This window comes from Giraffa tippelskirchi, chromosome 3 (assembly GCF_054371585.1).
Source record: "Giraffa tippelskirchi isolate mGirTip1 chromosome 3, T2T-mGirTip1v1.2.pri, whole genome shotgun sequence".
NCBI classification, from domain to species: domain Eukaryota; kingdom Metazoa; phylum Chordata; class Mammalia; order Artiodactyla; family Giraffidae; genus Giraffa; species Giraffa tippelskirchi.
This window is the reverse complement of record NC_137277.1, coordinates 89,102,526-89,122,921: the sequence shown is the minus strand read 5'-3', so window position 1 is coordinate 89,122,921 and position 20,396 is coordinate 89,102,526. Positions and strand designations below refer to the sequence as shown.

General features: G+C 38.2%; 1 protein-coding gene across 1 annotated transcript in view; it reads right to left on the bottom strand.

Moving 5' to 3' along the window:
• Positions 1-20,396, bottom strand: part of LRP2 (LDL receptor related protein 2) — a 177,825-nt gene that overhangs the window by 43,742 nt on the left and 113,687 nt on the right. Inside the window, exons 38-51 of the mRNA XM_081577887.1 lie at positions 19,370-19,558; positions 17,484-18,404; positions 17,185-17,350; positions 16,653-16,811; positions 15,294-15,580; positions 14,384-14,587; positions 13,565-13,804; positions 10,531-10,656; positions 9,318-9,437; positions 6,575-6,706; positions 5,130-5,331; positions 4,201-4,496; positions 3,013-3,529; positions 126-278 (exon numbers count right to left, since the gene is read on the bottom strand). Of these exons, the coding sequence (XP_081434013.1) occupies positions 126-278; positions 3,013-3,529; positions 4,201-4,496; positions 5,130-5,331; positions 6,575-6,706; positions 9,318-9,437; positions 10,531-10,656; positions 13,565-13,804; positions 14,384-14,587; positions 15,294-15,580; positions 16,653-16,811; positions 17,185-17,350; positions 17,484-18,404; positions 19,370-19,558 (3,712 nt within the window). The remainder of the gene's footprint in view (positions 1-125; positions 279-3,012; positions 3,530-4,200; positions 4,497-5,129; positions 5,332-6,574; positions 6,707-9,317; positions 9,438-10,530; positions 10,657-13,564; positions 13,805-14,383; positions 14,588-15,293; positions 15,581-16,652; positions 16,812-17,184; positions 17,351-17,483; positions 18,405-19,369; positions 19,559-20,396) is intronic.

The window sequence follows — 20,396 nt, the reverse complement described above, 5'->3', positions numbered from 1 at the left end:
AGAAAAAGCAGAAGACAAATTCCAGCAAGATACTGGCCTTGAGATCACTACGTGAACAGCCTTTTTGGTAACAGAGGTGGAAGAAGGGCGTAAAAGAAGAGCCCGAGATTACAGGAAGACAATACCCATATCGAGGGTGAAGTGCAAGTCCTCTAGGATTCTCAAAGCAGAAGGTGTTGTTGGCATCCACACAGTGCTCAGCCAACTTGCGGCGGTATCGACCATTGAGGTCAGAGACAGAAAGGCAATTCAGGTAGGAATCCACCCAATAGAGCTTTCTGCAAATGGAGAAGCAGGAGTTAGAGCCATTTTACTTGTAAAACAATGTACATTTAGCCACACAATTTCCTATCCAAGCACTTTTCCCCCAGGCAAACAATGACAAGAGGAAAACAGTTGACCTTCCTGCAATGAGGCAAAAAAAGATGCAATAATGTGTGCTCGTTTTCCTATTGCAAGGTGATGTCACTGTACAGTAGGGAATTGTGGGGCCACAGAAGGATTTTGGCTTTACTTGCTTCATACAGCAAAAGGCATCTTTCCAGGTAATGATCCAGGCTTTACAGGAGCAAGGAAGCAGAAATGAGAGCAATCAATAAGTATCATGAATTACAGTTCATATGTGGAGTCAAGGAAACTCATCTTAAGTGCAGCCTTGAGATTGCAAAAGGGAACTCTGAATGCTGGCTTCCTTAAGATAAAGAAAAACCATACGCCTCCCTGGCCTTGTCCCACTAGGCTGGCAAAATGACTTTCTTAACCTGTGCCAAATTTCATTTAATCAAATCATCAGTCTTAAAGTATCCATAACCTTCCAAAGTTCAATACCCCTAGAATGTCTGATAGTCAATTTCCACTGAAATGATTTCTCTTCCAAAAGCTCCAATGTCTCCTTGCCAGAGGTAAACATGATCCAATCATACCAGGTGTCAGAATAACTGTCAGGACAGTAGTACCTTCTTAGGCTTATGGATGAGGAAATGAGTACGCAAAAATGTACAAGCCTTGCTCACTTGGGTGAGTACTGATGACTGAGATGGCCCCAATTTTGGATTCTATCACTGTAGAGGGTAATCATAGCAATAATAACAGTAGCTATCTATTCAATGCCAGGCTTCCCGGGGGCCTCAGTGGTAAAGAATCTTCCTACCAATGCAGGAGACACAAGAGACTTGGGTTTGATCCCTGGGTCTGGTAGATCCACTGGAGGAGGAAATGAAAACTCTATCCAGTATACTTACCAGGAAAATCCCACGACAGAGGAGACTGGTGGGCTATAGTCCATAGGGTTGCAAAGAGTAGGATACAACTTAGCGACTGAACACGCACATATTCAGTGCCAGGCCCTGGGCTAAGGACTAAGATCACAACAACTGTCGGAGTAAGTTCTACTGTTACTCTTGTTTTCTTGATAAGGCTGCTGAGGCCCAGAGGTTAGTAAGAGCTAGAGCAGGAATTAACTCAAGACTGGCTATACCATAGGGCACTCTACTCTGTGGGGCATACTGCCAACTCGCTAATTCCTCTTTATTCAACAATCAGAACACTGACCTGTGAACAGAATGTGGAAAAGGCACTCCATCCCCACACACGGAAAAATCAAGAGGACTGAGAGCCAGCCCAGTTTTCCACTGTGAAATTCTGCACTGTGCTTTGAAAAACTAGTATATCAAGTTTAAGGGCTTTGGAAACCAGACATCTTTGAGTTTATTGTGGACATCTTTATTGACACTGGGAAGATTATTTCAAATTTCCAGGTAATTATCTCTTAGAACTGTCCCCTATAAGCCTAAATATGACTGGGTTCTATTCTGCCTTGTATTTTAAGGAATGTTTAATCTGGTTGGAATCTTTCTTGAACACCTGAGGAAATGCTTCAGTCGTAAGATATTTTATTCTACAATCAGGCTAGACTTTTTTGCTCCATCTTCCTGACTACCACACATATATCTAATTCTTTCCCCTGGTCAAGCGCATGCCTAGAGGAAGAGGAAAGCAGCTAAAGTCCAGGGGAAAATATCATCCTACCATTTTTGGGGAGAGAGGGCTGAATGACAATATCAAGGTTAAAATATTATCTTTCCTGCACTGAAGCAAAGGACACGATAAGAAGAGGTACCACGGTTAGTTCTGTTCCTGCAAATCATTAGTTGCTATGCTTTTTGACACCCCACAGAGTCACTATATATAAAATACTTGTATTCACATCAATATTTTATTGATTATTCTGCAGGCAGTTTTGGAGCACCTATGGCAGGCAGGCTATTATTCAACTAGAACTAGGAAGCCAATTCTCCATTTCCCATCTTTACTCTTAAGACGGTCAAACAGAAAAGATGTGGAAGCATCCTCTGTTGGTCTAGGGTGACCAAAGCAATAATATTTGCAGCCTAAGTGCATGCAGCTTCCCGTCAACCACAAAGCCAAGTATCTGATTCAATAGAGATGTGAAGAAGTGTGATCGAACTGGTAGAGTTGAATTAAAATACCACTGTCTACCGTAAAGATGTTCAGAGTTTCAAGTTAGCCATTCTTCAATTTATAACCAGCCCAAGTTGCGAATGACTAGCATTGTAAGTAGCCTGTGAATTCCAGGAAAGCAGGGGCTGTGTCTGTCTTGTTTACCTCCAAACCCCAGTCCCTAGAATAGCACCGCACTTAGGCAACAGCTTTAAAGGACTGAATGCACCAACCAAAGCATGAATCATCCCTTCACATACCTCCAGTGCTAACAGAGCTCTTTCTTCCTTTTTGATGCCCCTCCCCATAAAATTCATATCATAAATTCTTAAAAATCACTAGATTTTAGATTCTGTGGTATCCCATTTGATTATTAGGTACACAGCAGAAAACAGCAACAACAACAACAAAAACAAAACATGCAGAAGCATTAAAATGTTTCCACCTGATAACCCAGGTTGGAAAGATCAATTCCCTATTAAGATGGAAGCATGGCTAGAACACTTTTTAAAAAACAAAAACTTGTTAACTTTTAAAAAGCTTTCTTCTTACCTGGTAACCCAGTCGACAGCCAGACTTTCCGCACCCGGTAGATTGTACTTTAGGACTGTCTCCCTGTTTGTCTTATTCACAAACATTCTCTCAATGACTTTATTCTCTATATCAAGCCAGTATAATCTCTTTTCTACTCGGTCAAAATCCAATGCCACAACATTACCCAGTCCTTGCAAGATGAGGGAGTATAAATGGCCATTGATAGTTAGATTTCTCAAATAGTAACGGTTGCTAAAAATGAGATCAGGCTCGATGTTGCTGTTCTGCCGGCAAGTCTTTCCATCTGGCTCACGGATGTAGCCTGGGGCACATTTGCAGATGTAAGTGCCAGGTAAGTTCTCACACTTTTGGCTACAGACGAAGGGCGTCTCCTTGCATTCATCAATATCAACACAAGTCTTCTTGTCAGACCACAGCTTGTAACCAGGGTTACAAGAACAATAGAAACTGGTCAAGGTGTCTGTGCAGTTGTGGTCACAACCACTGAGTGTAGGGTCATTGCACTCATTGATGCCTGTAGGTAAAAGACAGTTATCAGAGAACCTAAGTTGTCAGTAACGGATCCACCATAATGGTCAAAAAAGTCAGCCTTCCCATTGGACAGATGCAGTCCTTTTTGTTTGGTTGGGTTTGGACAGACCCAAGTTCTTAATGAATCATGCTAAAAAAGACACATACACAGGGACAAATAAGAAGGGATTTCTAAAGGCCCTACATTATTCAAAAGTCACTCTTATTCAACTTCCTTCCTTGATCCTTCACCAATGGTTTTAACAACTAATACAACCAGGGTGGGGTTAGGGGCTGGGGGGAACTTCCAGTTAAACTCTCCCCTTTAGTCACCTGAGGATGAAAATTAAGAACAGATTAAGGAAAGTAGCAGAGGGGCAGTTAAAGCAACAAGTCATTGCAAGATCAGCACTGTCTGCTCTTAGATACGGATGGCCTTAATTTGTTTATCTCCTGTTCTCTATAATGAATGGCTAACTGCTGATTAGTCCAAAAATGTGTGTGACTGACCTTATAGACCAAGAAATCCTTGCTTTTTCATAGACAAACAATAGTAATTTTCTAGCAGTGTGCTACCTAGAGAACCAACTGAAAGGTCCTACTAAGTCAGAAAGGGTTGAGAATCCACGTTCAGTCCCCCTCGTTTCCTTTTCCCTAATCTTCCATTATACTCACCACATCCTTTCTCATCAGTGTGGTCTGAGCAGTCGGGGAAGTTGTTACAGACTTTCACCATCTCAATGCAGTTCCCATTGTCACACCTGAACTGATGAGGGGGACATGTGGTTTCTGGAGTGTGACACAGGTGCTCCAGCTCATCAGAGTTATCTCTACAGTCATTGTCCCCATCACAGACATAGGCCTTATTAATGCAGAGTCCATTCTGACACGTAAAAAGGCGCTTGTCGCAGGCAGGGTACACACAGCCCCTCTCATCACTGTAGTCACCACAGTCATTGTTCCGGTCACACCTGTGTCATGAGACCCAGTACCACTTAAAATCAGAATATTTCAGGTGAAAATCCAGATCCCCAAACACATGACACTGACTAGTGTATGTGTCTCTTAGCTGGAGCACACGCCCACAGTCCGCCTCCCCTGCCTCTCTCTGTTGTCAGGCTGACCCTGAGCCACAGTGTGCAGTCACATTTATCATCCCGCTCACACTGTTATTTTTCTTATAGCAGAAAGAATTGAATGAAGTATTTCTTATGCCCATGCCTCTATTCCAAGTGGCAAACCCTGAGCGTCAGCTGCTTCAAGAAAGAATTTTCTTCTAGCAAGCCCACTTCACTCATCTCTCTGATCCTCTGTGCAAAGTCACATTATGACCTTCACGGACCCCAGGCACTTCTACCTTCATGGGCCCCTTCCTCCATAAAAATATTTAAAATTATATTTAAGGACTATGTTGGTATAAAGGCATATATATTATTATTTAGTATTTAAATACTTTCTTTGACCTAAAGTTCTCTTTATTTTTTTTTCTTTTGATTTTAAAAGAAGTCCAAACATTTTCAGAGGCCATGAAAAGTATCATGGGCCCCAGCCCTGCCTCATGGACGTTTGAGGTTTGTTAATAAATTTTTTAATCCCCAATTCACCTGAACTGGTTGGGGATACACAAGCCATTGTTACAGACGAACTCCGTTCCAGAGCAGGATCTCCTGGTACAATTCTGGTGCTCATCAGAGGCATCAAAGCAATCCGCTTCGCCATCACAAACCCACGATTTAGGGATACACCCTCTGTGTGGAGGCGCACCAACTGCACAGGCAAACTCAGAACTTGAGCAGTTGTGATTCTCTGAAGCTAAAGCACAAAGAGAATCAAGAATCATATGAGAGCTCACTCCTGCAGTCAAGTTCACTTTGAATCAATATTTATGTTGCTTTACGTTACATAAGGGAAATGAAGGGAAATAGGAAGACAAATGACTCTCCCAAATTTTCATTTTAAATGCTTTGAATTTTTTCAGAAGTAAAAAGTAAAGATAAACACCTCATAATTTAATTTCCATAAAATTAATGTAAGATCATATTTTTCCCTTAGAGATATAGAAAACTACTTGCATTTTATTAATTGTATACTAAAAATCCCATATATTTGGTAATTTTTTTTATTTTATAAAGTATAATCACACAAACACAATGTGAGATAGGCATTTTTATGCCAGTTTTATGACAACAGTGAGGCTCACAGTGGTTAACTAGATAGCAAAAAGTCACAGAATTTTCTAAAAAGCTAGGGCTTCTTTCCTAGATATATAGGAGTACTTGTTAATAAGAGTTGACAGAAACCATGACACTTTAGGAAAGAGCTAAAATGCTAACATGTAATCATGAAACTCTGCAGAACAGAACAGAGATATTTTATCTGCGGGTGAAGAGGAGACAAAAGAAAGGGGGTCTTGAAGAAGAGATATGGGAGAAAAAGTACACACTACGGGCTAGATTTGTGCAGCTGCCAACCCATTTCATAGAGAATATGGAGAAACAGGGGCCATCACCAGAGTCATGGACATATGAGGTAACAATCAAATGCAAAGATCACGGAGTCATTGTTTTTATTATCCTACCATGGAAAGATACTCTAAGACACCTGAATTTAGAGTTCTATGCTCTGTTGGTAATGGGAAATGTTGTTTCATAGTCTGTTCCATAATTCACATAAAAGAATGACCCCTGCCCCCCCATAACAACTCTAGGGTAATGGATAAAACTAGAGGCACAGTTAATTGCAACAGTATTAAAGCTGCTATTAAGAGTGGCCAACTGAGTTCTCTTTATCTGTTCTAGAAATGTAGGACATTATTTCCATAACCTAAATGCAACAGAAAAAAAAACATTAAAATCATTTTTCATCATTTAAAAGCATTTATGTAGATTATATAAAACATTCCTCAGCAGAAAAATAAAGATAACATTCTATCCATGTACTTTCAATAAAGAATAACCTGTCTGACAACCATATTCTCCGAAGACAGAAAAATAAAGCTACTGTTTCCCTGAAATATGACTCTATAGAGGAATTAATTGTTTGCACTTACTGCAGTTGTGTCTTTCATCCTCATCACTCATGTCTCCACAGTCATTATCACCATCACAGACCCACAGCATTGGGATGCACCTGTTATTGTCACACTTGAAATAATCACTGGTGCATGTCGACTGAGAAAACTCTGGAAAAAAAAAAAAGCACTCTTGGTGAGAAGACATGTGCAGTCAGGAATCTTGAGAGAAACATACTATAGCAAGGGCTTCCTAGAACACCAATTAGAATTCTTTGATCATATCCAACATGTTAATGAATCAAGTTGTCATATGCCCAGAATCCCAGAGATCCCTCAAAAGATCCCTAAGGCAAAAGAACATTTAATTTTAACCATTAAAATACAGCACAATGATAACAGTAAGGAGAAACGTGAAATTCCATGAGCTGGTAAGAATGGAGTATGTATTGATACAGCCTTTGAAAGGCTTTGACATAAGAAACCTACTCCCAGAGATCTAGCCTTCCCACATACGCAGGATGTTCATTCCAGTATTACATCTTACAAGGAAAAAATGGAAACAACCTAAATGCTCATCAACTGGGACAAGGGTTAAAAACACATGGAACATCCATACTTTACAGCAATATTCAGCAGTGCAAAAAGATAAGATTGAGGTGTATTTTTTTATTAATTTATTTTTTAATTGAAGGACAATTGCTTTACAGAATTTTGTTGTTTTCTATTACCATATATAAAAGAGATAGCCAATGGGAATTTGCTGTATAACTCAGGGAACTTAAACAGAGGCTCTGTAAGAACCTAAAGGGGTAGGGTGGGGAGGGAGATGACAGGAAGGTTCAAGAGGGAGAGATGTATTTTCTAACTGATAAGATATTGTTAGGATAAAAAAAGTGGGAGGGGAACAGCAGAAAGATATATATAGTAAGATCCCTATACGTCAGGATATATAGATAAAGAATTCACACTTACTAGCAGTTATGTCTGGAGGTGAGGGGATTGTAAGAGGGTGAAAGAATGGGGATTTCACTCTTTTGTATACATCTTATTATTTCTTTAAAATAATATCTGTGTATTGGATGTTCACTAAACTTACTGTGATAATCGTTTCATGATGTATGTAAATCATTATGTTCTACACCCTAAATTTACACAGTTCTATATGTCAATCTCAATAAACCTAGAAGAAAAAAATACCTCTGCATATTATGAAAATCCATTAATATTAGATTGTGTGTTTACTTCTATTTAAATATGTTAGATAGTTGGTACTAATTGCTAATACTATGACTTTGGTTTCCATGGAGTAGTTTGGAAACTATTTATTCTTCCTATATCTGAACCAAGAGTTCATATATTTAAAATATCTCTAAGACCCTTCTACTCACCTAACAGTTACTGTTTCTTTTACAGCCCCTTAAAACTCTATGTGCCGTTTGTTTTCTACAAAACTTTTAGTGTTGGGGAAAAAGAAACTGTCAAGGAGCTTCTAATACCACTCTCTATTAGCCACAGAATTTGAGCCCAAGGGAAAGCAGGAATAGAAAATAGCCTGAATTCAGCTGCAAAACTAGGCTAATGGTCTTAAGAAAATACTCCTCCGAAAAAAGTGCTGGTACTTACTACAATGATATTTATAATACCAGAAAAAATAAAGCAATCTAAATACTTAAAATAGAGGCAGTTAACTCAATGATCATATAGCCACTCAATGGAACATCACACAGCCATTAAACAAGAGTGTGAAGACAGCATGGGTCAGAAAAGTCTCTCTTAACCAGACAGTATGTATATGTTAAGCTTCAGGCCGTATGTTCTTTTTCACAACTACTTGACACCATAATGCGGCTGCATTTTAATGAAACTTTATAAAGACAAGCATGACAGACTTCCCTGGCCCCCTAGTGATTAAGACTTCACCTTCCAATTCAGGGGGTGTGGGTTCGATACCTGGGCAGGGAACTAAGATCCCACATTTCTCATGGCCAAGAAAAAAGAAAACATAAAACAGAAGCAGTACTGTAACGAATTCAATAAAAACTTTTTTAAAATGGTCAATGTCAAAAAAAAAAATCTTCTTAAAAAAATTAAAAAAAAAAAAAAAGACAAGCATGGCCATAGTTTGCTGACCCACATACAACAATATTGCCAGACCCCCCAGAAAAAGCAATACAGAAGATTGTACATTCAGATTTTTACAATTATGTTAAAAAAAATTGTGCACGGATACAGATTAGGATTTGCAAAGGTAAATAGCAGCCTTCAAACACAAGCAACACACAACTGCCTCCAAGAATATAACTAGAAGGTCCTTGGAACATCTCAGGAAGCTCAGATGGCCTTGGGACCCTACCCCCTCAGCTGGCACACAGAGCAGGAAGAAACGTGTGCCCCTCACCTGTCCCCTCGGCATGTACATCATACTCTCAATAACCTTTAGATCCTCCCATAGTCTTATGGGTGAGAACTCACCCAAATTCAGAAATTCCAATTCAGAGTCAATTACAATTAACTGAGTTCCACAAACCAGGCAGGTAGTAGGTGCACCACCAACTTTTGGTAGGTGCAACTTTTCGTCGGCATCAATCAGCAACCTCCATATCCTGCCCAGCAACCCACCCAGTGCCCTACATGACCAGGCTTTTAATGAATATCTGCTGAGGGGTATCAGCAAGGAGTGCAAACATTCCCCAGCCAGAACCATAGTTTACATTTGAAGTAGTTGGAAGAGGGGTGCCAGCTGCATCACAATGCTTTTCATGCTGGCTCACTCTCTTACCACAAGTGGGAGGTTCGTCAGAGCCGTCAGAACAGTCTTTTTCATGATCACAATACCAACGTGCAGGAATGCAGGGCCCAGAGGTGCAATGGAACTCATCGCTCCTACACGACTTAGCGCCTGCAGTAGGTAAAGAAGATAAAATCCATGAGCAACACACAAGCTTGTTCCTAATAATCTGCCTGTATCTCTGAACTGGGTAGGAGTTGCCAAGACAGGAGGACTGAGGCCTGGGAAATGAGTTTTTATATAAGTTTTCCATCCAGAGGGAAGAACATGGGAGAGCAATACTTTTCCAGCTCCCAGAATTTTTTTCCTAAATTCCAGAGATTCAGAAAATGAATTGCACTTATTAGAAATACCAAAAAGACTATTTTTTGATACATGAAATCAAATTATAGATAAAAGAAAATATGGTTCTACCATAACACAAAATAAATTCTACTGAAAAGAGAAAACAACAAAATAACCAAATCACCCTACACAGAACTTTTTAAGCCACATTAGACCATGATTCTAGAGAATCAGCAAAGTTTTGCTCTTATTCGTCCTTGTAATTTATTTGAGTAAATGATTCTGCCTATGTGTAAACCTTTCTCACATAACCTGAGGTTATGGCCTGATGTGTTTTCTAGATTTTCTATCTCCTCTTGTTGCTGTTTTTACAACTGACTCCTACTCTTGGATTGTAACCTGACCTGGTGACCATTACTAAATTCTTAAAGGATGCATCTATTTACACTAACAGTTTCAAAGTTATCGAGCTTAAGAATTTGAGCTATAAATATAAGAAATTATTTGATTGAACCAAATGGCTAAATATGAAATTAAGGTTTCTGAAAGTCAAACATATGAAAAAGACAAAAATTCTTTCAGTTACTAATGGCTATTATAAATGTATTGAGAATAAATATGAGGTCTTATTTTGCAAATTCTGTCTGTAGTTCCTGAAGACAAAAGAACTTTAATTATAGGGGGTTATGCATTATAGCTGACCCCTGGAAGAAATATTTGGAGTCAGGTATCCAGCCAGGGAACAGAAAGAAGGGACTTCTTATGCCCCTGCAATTACATCCTAAATAACTGCCTACTGTATCTATTACAAGGTCAACTTGAGAGGACAAATTGAAATTAGCTGAAACACACAAGCCATGTGTCTTTATATTAGCTCAAGACATGCATGCCTAGAACCACAAAAAGAGGTTTATCTTACCACAGAAAACGGGGTTTTCATCACTCATATCTCCACAATCGTTGTCTCCATCACACAAGAAAGAATGTGGAATACAAATCGTTGAATTCGTACATTTTATGTATCCAGGCTGGCACGTGCGTTCAGCTTGAAAAAGACAATCAGATAAACAATTTGGAATATATTCATTACATATACATCATATATGTCTATGCTAACAGATCTACTGCAGAATCAAACCAGCAGAAGGGAAGCTATCAGAGAGGCATGATTCATAACAGTTATGTGATGCCATATAGTCTCTAGTAAAAAGAGTATTTCCTGTTTTCATTATTTAATAGCATCAGCAAGACTTCCCCCTCTTTCCACTCCCCATACAATGGAGTAACATGAATGAAGCAGATCTCTATATATTGATAAGGAAAGATGGTATGACCTCCATTAACAGCAGGGAAGCAGAACACTAGGCTATCTTTTGTGTATGAAAACTGATGACTGTGTGTGTGTCCAGTGAGAAAGAAATGCTTACATTTAAAACAAAAATGAAAAGATAAACTAATGAACACCATCACTCCTATAAACAGATTGAGAATAGTACAGAGGGAACAGAGTGGAGAGGACAAGCATGAAGGATGTCTGTGAGTGTACCTTGTCATACAATTTTTATATGACTATGAATCCATGCACACTATTTTCTATAAATGAACACAATGAAATAAAAATGGATCAACAAGAGCAATTTCCAAAATTTGGAAACAGTAACAAATGACTGCATATTTCTAGTGGGAAATAATCTAAGAACAAGAAGGACATAAAATGTTTAATTACATTTGTATGGTTACTTTGAAAGTATTATAAAATAAAGTGAATAAGTGACTATGTCACCTATTACAAACGAAGATTTTAAGTGTAAGATATGTGGTTATAAAATCTAAAAGGTAAAAATCTGTTTATCTTGAATTAAAATGGAAAATATTAACATCATTTTTTTCCCTTTAGAATTATATTTCCTAGTTCTGTCCACTAAAAAGGCCTAAAAGCAATAAAAGCCAAATAGGAATAGGTAACCCAACACTGTGGTAATTTAAATTTTTAAAAAAGTCTATTAAATTACAATATTGCTTCTGTTTTATGTGTTGGTGTTTTGGCCATGAGGTATGTGGGATCTTTGTTCCCCAACTAGATGGAATCCATACCCTCTGTGTTGGAAATCTTAACCACTGGACTGCCAGGGAAATTCCCAGTAATTTTTAAATACCACACACAAAAGAAATGAGGCCAATTCCAGGTCTGAGACAAGAAATGCACAAGTCTGAAATGCACTATAGAAGATTGAATGGGATCAAGTCAAAATAAAAAAGGACCCAACTTAGCAGGATTCCCGCTGCCAAAAATAGGACAATTAAGCACCAAAAGCAGTAAATTACTTCATCTCAGTAAAACTCAAATATGTAAAAATCCATGAGTTTAATACAATAGCAAATACAAAACAAAGCAAAAATTTAATGCTCATTGGTCACCAACTTACTACTCTGAAAATTGAAAAAGGAAAGAAAGAATCAAACATTTACTCCACAGAATTGTATTTCAGAGTAACAAAATAGCCGATAAGGGAAATTTCTTCTTTAGAGAGCTTGAGCTAATAAATGTGGATGGAATAGTAAAATTTTTAAATACCTGATATATAACCCTTAAAGTGATAATAAATTCATGGAACAACCATCCATGGTTAAAAACCACTGGGTGAAAGATTGATGGGAACTTCCTAAAGGGAAGATTCAAACTGACTTCTAAATTACTATCATCCTCACTTAAAGTGGAACAATCAAGCATTATGTGCTTCATGATGTGATACAACAAGAAATAGACAGCTCCACCTATGAAGTGTTCTTGCCCAAAGAACTAAGTCTAACGTAATCAAAGGTCTAGGTCTCAATTTCAACCTAAATCAATATGTAGACTTTGAATCCTGATGTGAACAGATGAACTGTTGACATTTTGGGGCTAAGTGATAAAATTTGAATATGGACTTAGTACTAGAGGACATTAAGTAAGTATTGTTGATTTTATTGAGCATAATGCTAGAATAGAAGTTGTTTTTCAAAATATATATTACCATGTATAAAACAGATAACTAGTAGGAGCTCAGTCTGGTACTCTGTGAAGACCTAGAGGGATGAGATGAGGCGGGATGGGAGGGAGGCTCAAGAAGGAGGGTGTATATATATACTCACGGCTGATTCACCTTGTTGTATGGCAGAAACCAACATAAGATTGTGAAGCAGATTATCCTCCAATTAAAAATTTTAAAACATTTTTTAAATTTGAAAACAAATGTCTTTATCATGGCATGTGTTTCTGAAAGTTGCTTTAAAATACTCAGGAAAAATGTTGGAGGACATGGATGAAACATATTGACAACTTGTTAAAAAAAAAAAAAGCATGGGTGCATGCTCTGGATGTCATCCAGTCATGTTTGGATCTTTGTGACCCCATGGACTGTAGCTCACCAGGCTTCTCTGTCCATCCAGGCAATAATACTGGCACACCCAAATAAATATTGTGTGTAACCACATACAAAGACAGCAGAGCATGTAGATATACCCAAACTGAAAATGCATTTTGCTCATACTCTGTGCTACTGTTTTCTCAAGATGCTAAACTGTAAGTTCCAGAAATTTGGGAAAATCAATTCACTAAAAAGCAATTTACCAAATCATTTCAGTCAACACTGTACTACATAGCTTTGTGCATAGCAAACATTAACCACACACATTAATCAATCAATTTTGTCAGTAATCATTGGTAAAGCTTTACAATAATCAGAAACACAAACCAAAGATAAAATATTCAAGGTGAAAATAGTCAAAGATTGTATGAATAAATCAAATATTAGGTAGAATTATTTTTAAAAATCATTAGTAGACATGTAAAATGAAATGTATGTTTTAGATGAATATTGTCAGTGTTTTCTCAGAAATACATCGTCTTTACATCTCCCAGGCTCTGAGAGTTCAAGGCTCCAAAGCCCATTAAGAACTTAAGATGAACTTACGGCAGTTTTTCTCATCTGAAGCATTGTTGTCACGGCAGTTGTCTATCCCATCGCAGACTAATTCAGAAGGGATGCACTTTCTATTATTGCAAGTAAATTCTGTTCTGTTACAAGCCCTGAAATGGCACCCTGCCTCATCACTGTTGTCACCACAGTCATTGTAGTGATCACAGCGATCACTGTATGGGACACATCGCCCATTGGCGCAGGTGAAGCTTGTCGAAGGGCAGGTGTGAAACGCTAAGAGGAGGGGAAAAAAAATATTGAAAAAACGTTGAAGAAGCTCGCAGATTAAAGCATCATCCTGTTTTCTAAAAAGATACAATCAAGTAAAATAAGACACTTTGGGTTTACCTTCCAAGGCGAAAGCTGCAAAATGTACTGCATGCAAAGTGAGCTCAAACTTTAAATTAGTTAAATTAAGCAAATATGTTGTATACTTTTTTTAAGCAAATGGAGTATTTGACACAAATGGCAAAGTCACTCCATCCCTCTACCATCTCAGTGTATAAGTTTATCTCAGTTTCATTAAAGCATGCAAACACAATGCTTTCATGGGACTGAGGCTCAGAGAGGTTAAGTAATTTTCGCAGAGCTCCCCAGACTATAAATGGCATGCAGCACCTTTGCTCTTTCTTAGGTGCACTTCAGAGGTGCTTCCTAATAAAGCATCAAACACTACTTCACAACTCATATATCAGCTGTTGTGTGATTTAAGCTAAGTGCAGTCTAGATTCTCAGGGTACATGTTCTCCGCTTGTAAAAGGACCAAACACTAGGTACATCGTGAACTTCAAAAGTTCCAAGAGTTCAGCTCACCACAGAGAGTTTCCAGCTCATCACTGCTGTCACCACAGTCGTCGATGTCATTACATTTCAACTGGTCCAAGATACACTTCCCACTGAGGCAGGTAAACTTGGAACTGTCACACCGGGTACCATTATCCTGGATACAGTACTTATTGTTGTTGGCCAGGTACCAGCGGCCCTCATGTGGACATTGGCACTCAGCGCCATTTGGACCTGAAGAAAGGTAAGCCCAGAAGAAAGCAAAAGATTTCTGTAGCAAACATTGGTATTTTCTCCCCCTTAAGAGCACTGGCAACAGCTTCTATACTATTAAACACGCTCTAAGACATGGAAACTCTGCTCTAAGTTATGTTTTCATCAGTATGAACAGCCACCAATTTCTAATAAATGTGGCTAATTCACCCTAATCTTTAAACCACTATTTCTTATCTTCATTGAAACATTAGCAATGATTCTACCTTCTCAGAAAAATCTGCACAGCAATAGTCTCAAAAGGCACATCCTCTTATGAATTTATTGTTCTCTATAAAACATACTTCTGAAGCACACTCTGTTTATTCAACTATAAACAGTACCTCTTAAGTGAAAGTATTAAATCCTTTAATGAGGAACATTAGTTCATTGATTAAATTTCTATTCAAGACATGATGTGCAGCAGCCAAACCTGCATATTTCTTTCTACCTCCATAAAGCTTGAATTAAAAATGTCTTTGTAAGAAGGCTCCGTATGGAATAGGAAAGGAAAAAAAAACCTTTCAGTCTTCTCAACGTACAAACCCTGAAATCTACTTTAGAAATTACTCTGAAAACAAAGAGAATGTTTGCTCGTGCTGAAGCTGAATATTCCCTCAGCCTTCCCTATTAGTGGTCATCATTATTATCACTCTCCATGATTCTATCTTCGTGCCCAATGCCTTACCTGGTGCACAAATATGGCTGCAGCCCCCATTAAACCGATCACAAGGATTGTGACATTGTTGTTGGTCCTTCACAACAGCACGAATACCCTTAGGCCGAAAGGGAAGGGTAGTGGTCACTGCAGTCTGACCTGACCCATCAACTTTGTTAGCTCGATAAATTTTCTGAGTGAGCAAGTCAGTCCAGTAAACATACTGGCCATAGACAGCCAAGCCAAAAGGACTATTGGCTCTGCTGACAATGATAACCCGCAGATAGTGCTCTAGATCAAAGCGCTCAATCTTCTCCCTAAAATGAAGATGAAAAAAGAAAATACTAGAATCTAGAAGGATTAAGGTCCTCAACTGGCACCCAATGCCTCAGCACAATCATGACTTTTACACAAGCCCCCAACTTTCTTTTCAAGTGGAGCATATGGCAGCAAGAAATGTTTCTTCTGGTAATGGGAGAACTTCATCTGCTTATTAAACAATGGCCTATATAAATGATTTCCAAATATTAATATAACCCACAAATAATCCTACTAAAGGAACCAGAGCAACATTCGAAAAGAGGGGAGTATTGTGAAATAATATACCTTTTGCTTGGAAATAATACCTGTCTTGGTGTCTGGCACATAGTAGTCACTCAATAAAATGTGAATTACTTTTCCCTTCCCACCCGCTTAATGAGTTTTTCCATTTGTCATTGACTTTGAGATATCTTCCTAATTTAGACACAAAACATCACTGCTTTATTTCAAGTGAGAAAATAAAGATAAAGTTGTTAGGTATTCAGCATCACGAGACCAAAATCATAAGAAAATAAGCAAGGAAAGTTTAAGATTACCAACATGCAGATATCAGCCATAATAAACAAAATCATCTCATATCTTCAATCATTAGGATGACAGGAATATGTGTAATTTCAGAAGTGATTGGCGAATTACATGCAAAAATTAGAGCTGACAGAAATTTATAAAGAAAATATTGTGAAATGGACTGAGAAGAAGCTGGCACAAGAAATAATTTTTTTTGAGGAGATAATCAAAAGACAAAGACTGAAGGAAAATGCTTTTACAAGACACTGAATGCTAAACCCAGAGAAAATTACTATCAGTGTACGTTTAAAGTCATTCATATTTTGAGGTAGTTACATGATTATAAACTGAATGATTATATTTATAACCATAGTTGAAATTAACTTGTCTAGTAATGCATCTTTAGATGTCTTTCAGTTCACAATTACTCAATCTCATGATATAGATCAATTTTCACAGGTATATTCACCAATATTTCACCACATTATGCATATCCTTCTTCTTTTGAACTGGGGGGAAGAAATCTCATCAATACCCACAAGAATAACCAAAGACACGTACAGATTAGCATCTGCCCAGTAGAGAAGGTTTTGTTCATAGTCCAGAGTGAGCCCGTTGGGCCAGACCAGGTCCCTGTCCACCAAGCTTCTCCGGGAGTATCCACCCATTGTGGCAGTCTCAATTTTGGCATTAGTACCCCAGTCGGTCCAATACATGTACCTAGTGATCCAAAAGGAGTCATAATTCACCACAAGGAACTCACACTTTTGTTTACTTAAGAAAGACAGCAGCGTTCTTTAACTGAAAATATAACAGTTTTATTTGACACCAATAGACCAAATGGAAGCTTTCTCCATTCCCACCCATACAAGTTGTCCAATAGGGATTTATTGAGTCAGAGCATTAATTCCCTAGTATGCGGCCAAACTTCCTAGGGGCACCAACCGGAGTTCCTTCCCAAGTAAGGTCACTCATGCTCTTTTACCCCTTAATCTGTAGCTACAGTATTACAAGTCCACGAAACACTGGCTGTCTATTGACATAAGATTATTTCAGACCCCGCTCCCTCCAGAAATAAGCAATCATGACATACCCTTGGCAAGGATCTAACACAATTCCTCTTGGCTTTGGAACTTGGGCTATCATAGTGTGTTTAGACCCATCCGTGGCAATGGACTTAATCATCTGATTGGTGTAGTCACTGTAATAAATTCTTCTATTAACCCAGTCAAAGGCAATGCCCTCAGGACTCCCTATGCCTGGACATACAACCAAGAAACATACAAAAAGGAGTAAGAATCTCAATAAACATTTTAGAATCCCTGGGTCATCCATGTGTGTTGATCCCATTGGGTCTCCTTCCAAGATAAGTTACACTTAGAGTCCACTTACCCGAAACAACAACAGTGGGAGGACTGCTCCTTGAATTCAGGTTGACATAGGAAATCTGGCCTTTTCCGGATGGCAAAAGTTGTGTGAAGTAGATTCTGTTATCTATGCTGTCATAGTCTAGGGCCACAGCCATTTTTTCCACACTTATTGCTGGGAAAGGTTGGCTATAGTCTTTGGGGTCAAAACGTAAGCTCCTCAAGGAATTATCCAAGGCAAAGATGAGGAAATTTTCTGATGAAATGGCACAGCTCTTGCCATCAGCTTGCAGGGTCCCAAAGGCACAGTCACATTTAGGGGTTTGTGATTTAGGCAGAGCAAAGCAGAAATGGGTGCATCCTCCATTATTTTCCAAGCAAGGGTTGTTGTTGACCTCTGCTGGTGACCGAGGCTGGACACTCTGGTCAAAGATGGTCACATCTCTTAGCCAATCAATATCGTCCCTTATCACTGTTGGTCGATCTGCTCTATTTGGTTCCTTGCTGGCTTGGAGGATTTTCTTTAAATTTCTGTCTACCCATATGATAGAATTTCCAAATACGGTGATGGCATAAGGAGCTGGGTAACGACTGCCGAAACGAATCACTTCAGATTCCCCTCCCTCAATGCTGATCCTTGCAATTAAATCTACAGCGTCATCAACCCAATAAATGTAGTTACTGCTATGATCCAATGCCAAGCCCCGTGGTGTGGCAACGATGTCTGATACAAGCACAGTTCGATTGGTACAGTCAAGAAAAGACCGTTCAATCTTTGGGTTCTGCCCATAATCAGACCAGAAGAGGTATCGATTCTTGGGGTCCACAACAATGTCTCTGGGCATATCCACTGTGGTTTTAAGGAGAATGTAGCGGTGGGTGGTATTGATCCTTAGAACTTCTATCAGTGTTTCAGATCTAAAAGCATTGGTGAAATAAAGATTTCCTGCAGGAAAATGAAAGAGCATGCTCATTAATAGCAAACCAAGAAAAAAGAAGAAGATAGCTCTTGTAAGATAGAGGTTTGAGCTAGTATAGGTTGTCTTTCCCAGGAGGATAAATAAATATCTCAGTTTAGGCTTACAAAAATAAATATATACTCTTAGGAACTAAATAGATTGTTTCTAACTAGTGTAGATGTTTTCATCCCATGGACCTTCTAACGTCACCAAAATTTGGGCATTACAGAACAAAGTAAATGCTAGAGCAAAAAAGTATGGTGGGAAGATAGTTTACAATACATAAATGAATGGGCATAGCTGTGTTCCAACAAAACTTTACTTAGCATGGGCTACCTTTGGCCCATAGGCCATAGATTGTTGACAGTTGTTTTTCAGTGTGTCATTAAAAACTGGATGGTAATTCAAAATTAAGTATATAAATCAGTATAGAAAAGTTAATATAATGTTGAGTCAGGCATTTCAATTAACTACAACAAAGTACCTAATAATCAAAGGGTTTTCATAAATAACATGAGGAAGCAATTAGGAATTCAGCAGCTAAAATTGCTCAGCTTTAAAATAAATGATTGCCATTTTATGGTTTATATTAAATTTTGATATTCCTTTCTCTTTGAAAATTTAGACATTTCTAATATAGAAATTAGATGTTCCTTTAAGGGTTAAATAAGTCCACATAATTAAATATTTCTTTCCATTTTGCCAATGACTCAGTAAATAATCTATAATGAGATCATCTATAATGAATCTGTCAACTGAAACACTTTATCATTAACAGACACAAGGCTGTTACATTTACTCTAAAAACTCAGTTCAACTTATCTTAAATGATCTCAATAAACATCTAGGAAAATAGATCTGCCACACGTATGTTAAACTTTATAGTATAAATAAGATGACAGAAATGCAAACACAAAAACTTTTCAATAAAATCACTATATAGCTTACCCACCTGCTACCCAATCCACTGCAATACCCCGGATTCCGTTTACTCCTATCCCATCTGTAACGATGTCTGTAAAATTAGACCCATCCGGTTTGATTCTACGGATTGCATTATTAGATGCCACAGAAATGTTAAAATCACACCAATAAATAAAGCCAGAAGACACGTCCACATCCACATGCAGTACATTTCGTCCTGGAACATTAAAGAAAAGATCATTAAACTATGCTCTAGCTTGAACTAGAACTTTTAAAAATGTCTGCCCTTCCTTTCTAACCCTCATTCCAAATCTCCTTTGCTCAAACCATGCCCCCATTATGAAATAAAGCTATTTATTTCCCAGTTGCAATGAACACAACTACCCCCGGATCTTAGTTTCTAAAAGCCACTTCCCACAAGTACTGGCTTCTGGGAGAAATGTTAGGCATAGGTTTGGGAAGGGAAGGTACAAGGCAAGCCTGGAACATATTTATTAGACCAGGAAGCAAGGAAGCATTCAAACACTAAAGGAATCATGTTGAAAGAATACAGACAGCAATATGAGAGGTTCTCCCCAGACAAAATGGATTGATAGGAGCATCAAAAGAACAATTATGCTAAATGATTCTACACTGAATTAAGGAAATAAAAACTTGAGTGTATGTGATAATAAAAAGGAGAGAAGAATGAATGTAGAAGGAATGATAAAACAAGAAAAAGAACCATTTTGCAATTCCCAATTAAATCATCATTTCAGACAAAAATAAAACCAATGAATAAAAGATACTTGGGGGAAAAGATATTCATAGCGTATCAAAGTGTAACCCCAAAAGTTTCATATAAATTGTAGAGGGGCAAAAGTGTAGAGATTTCATGGTGATCACCATTACCAGGTGATCAAACTTAAGTATCAATTGTGGCAAAATGTTAACGATGGTTGAATCTAGCAAGTATAAGGGTGTTCACTACACTTTTCAACTTTTCTGCATTTGATATTTTTCAAAATGCAAAGCTGGATGAAAAACTTGTTGACTTTATAATATATTTACAAGAT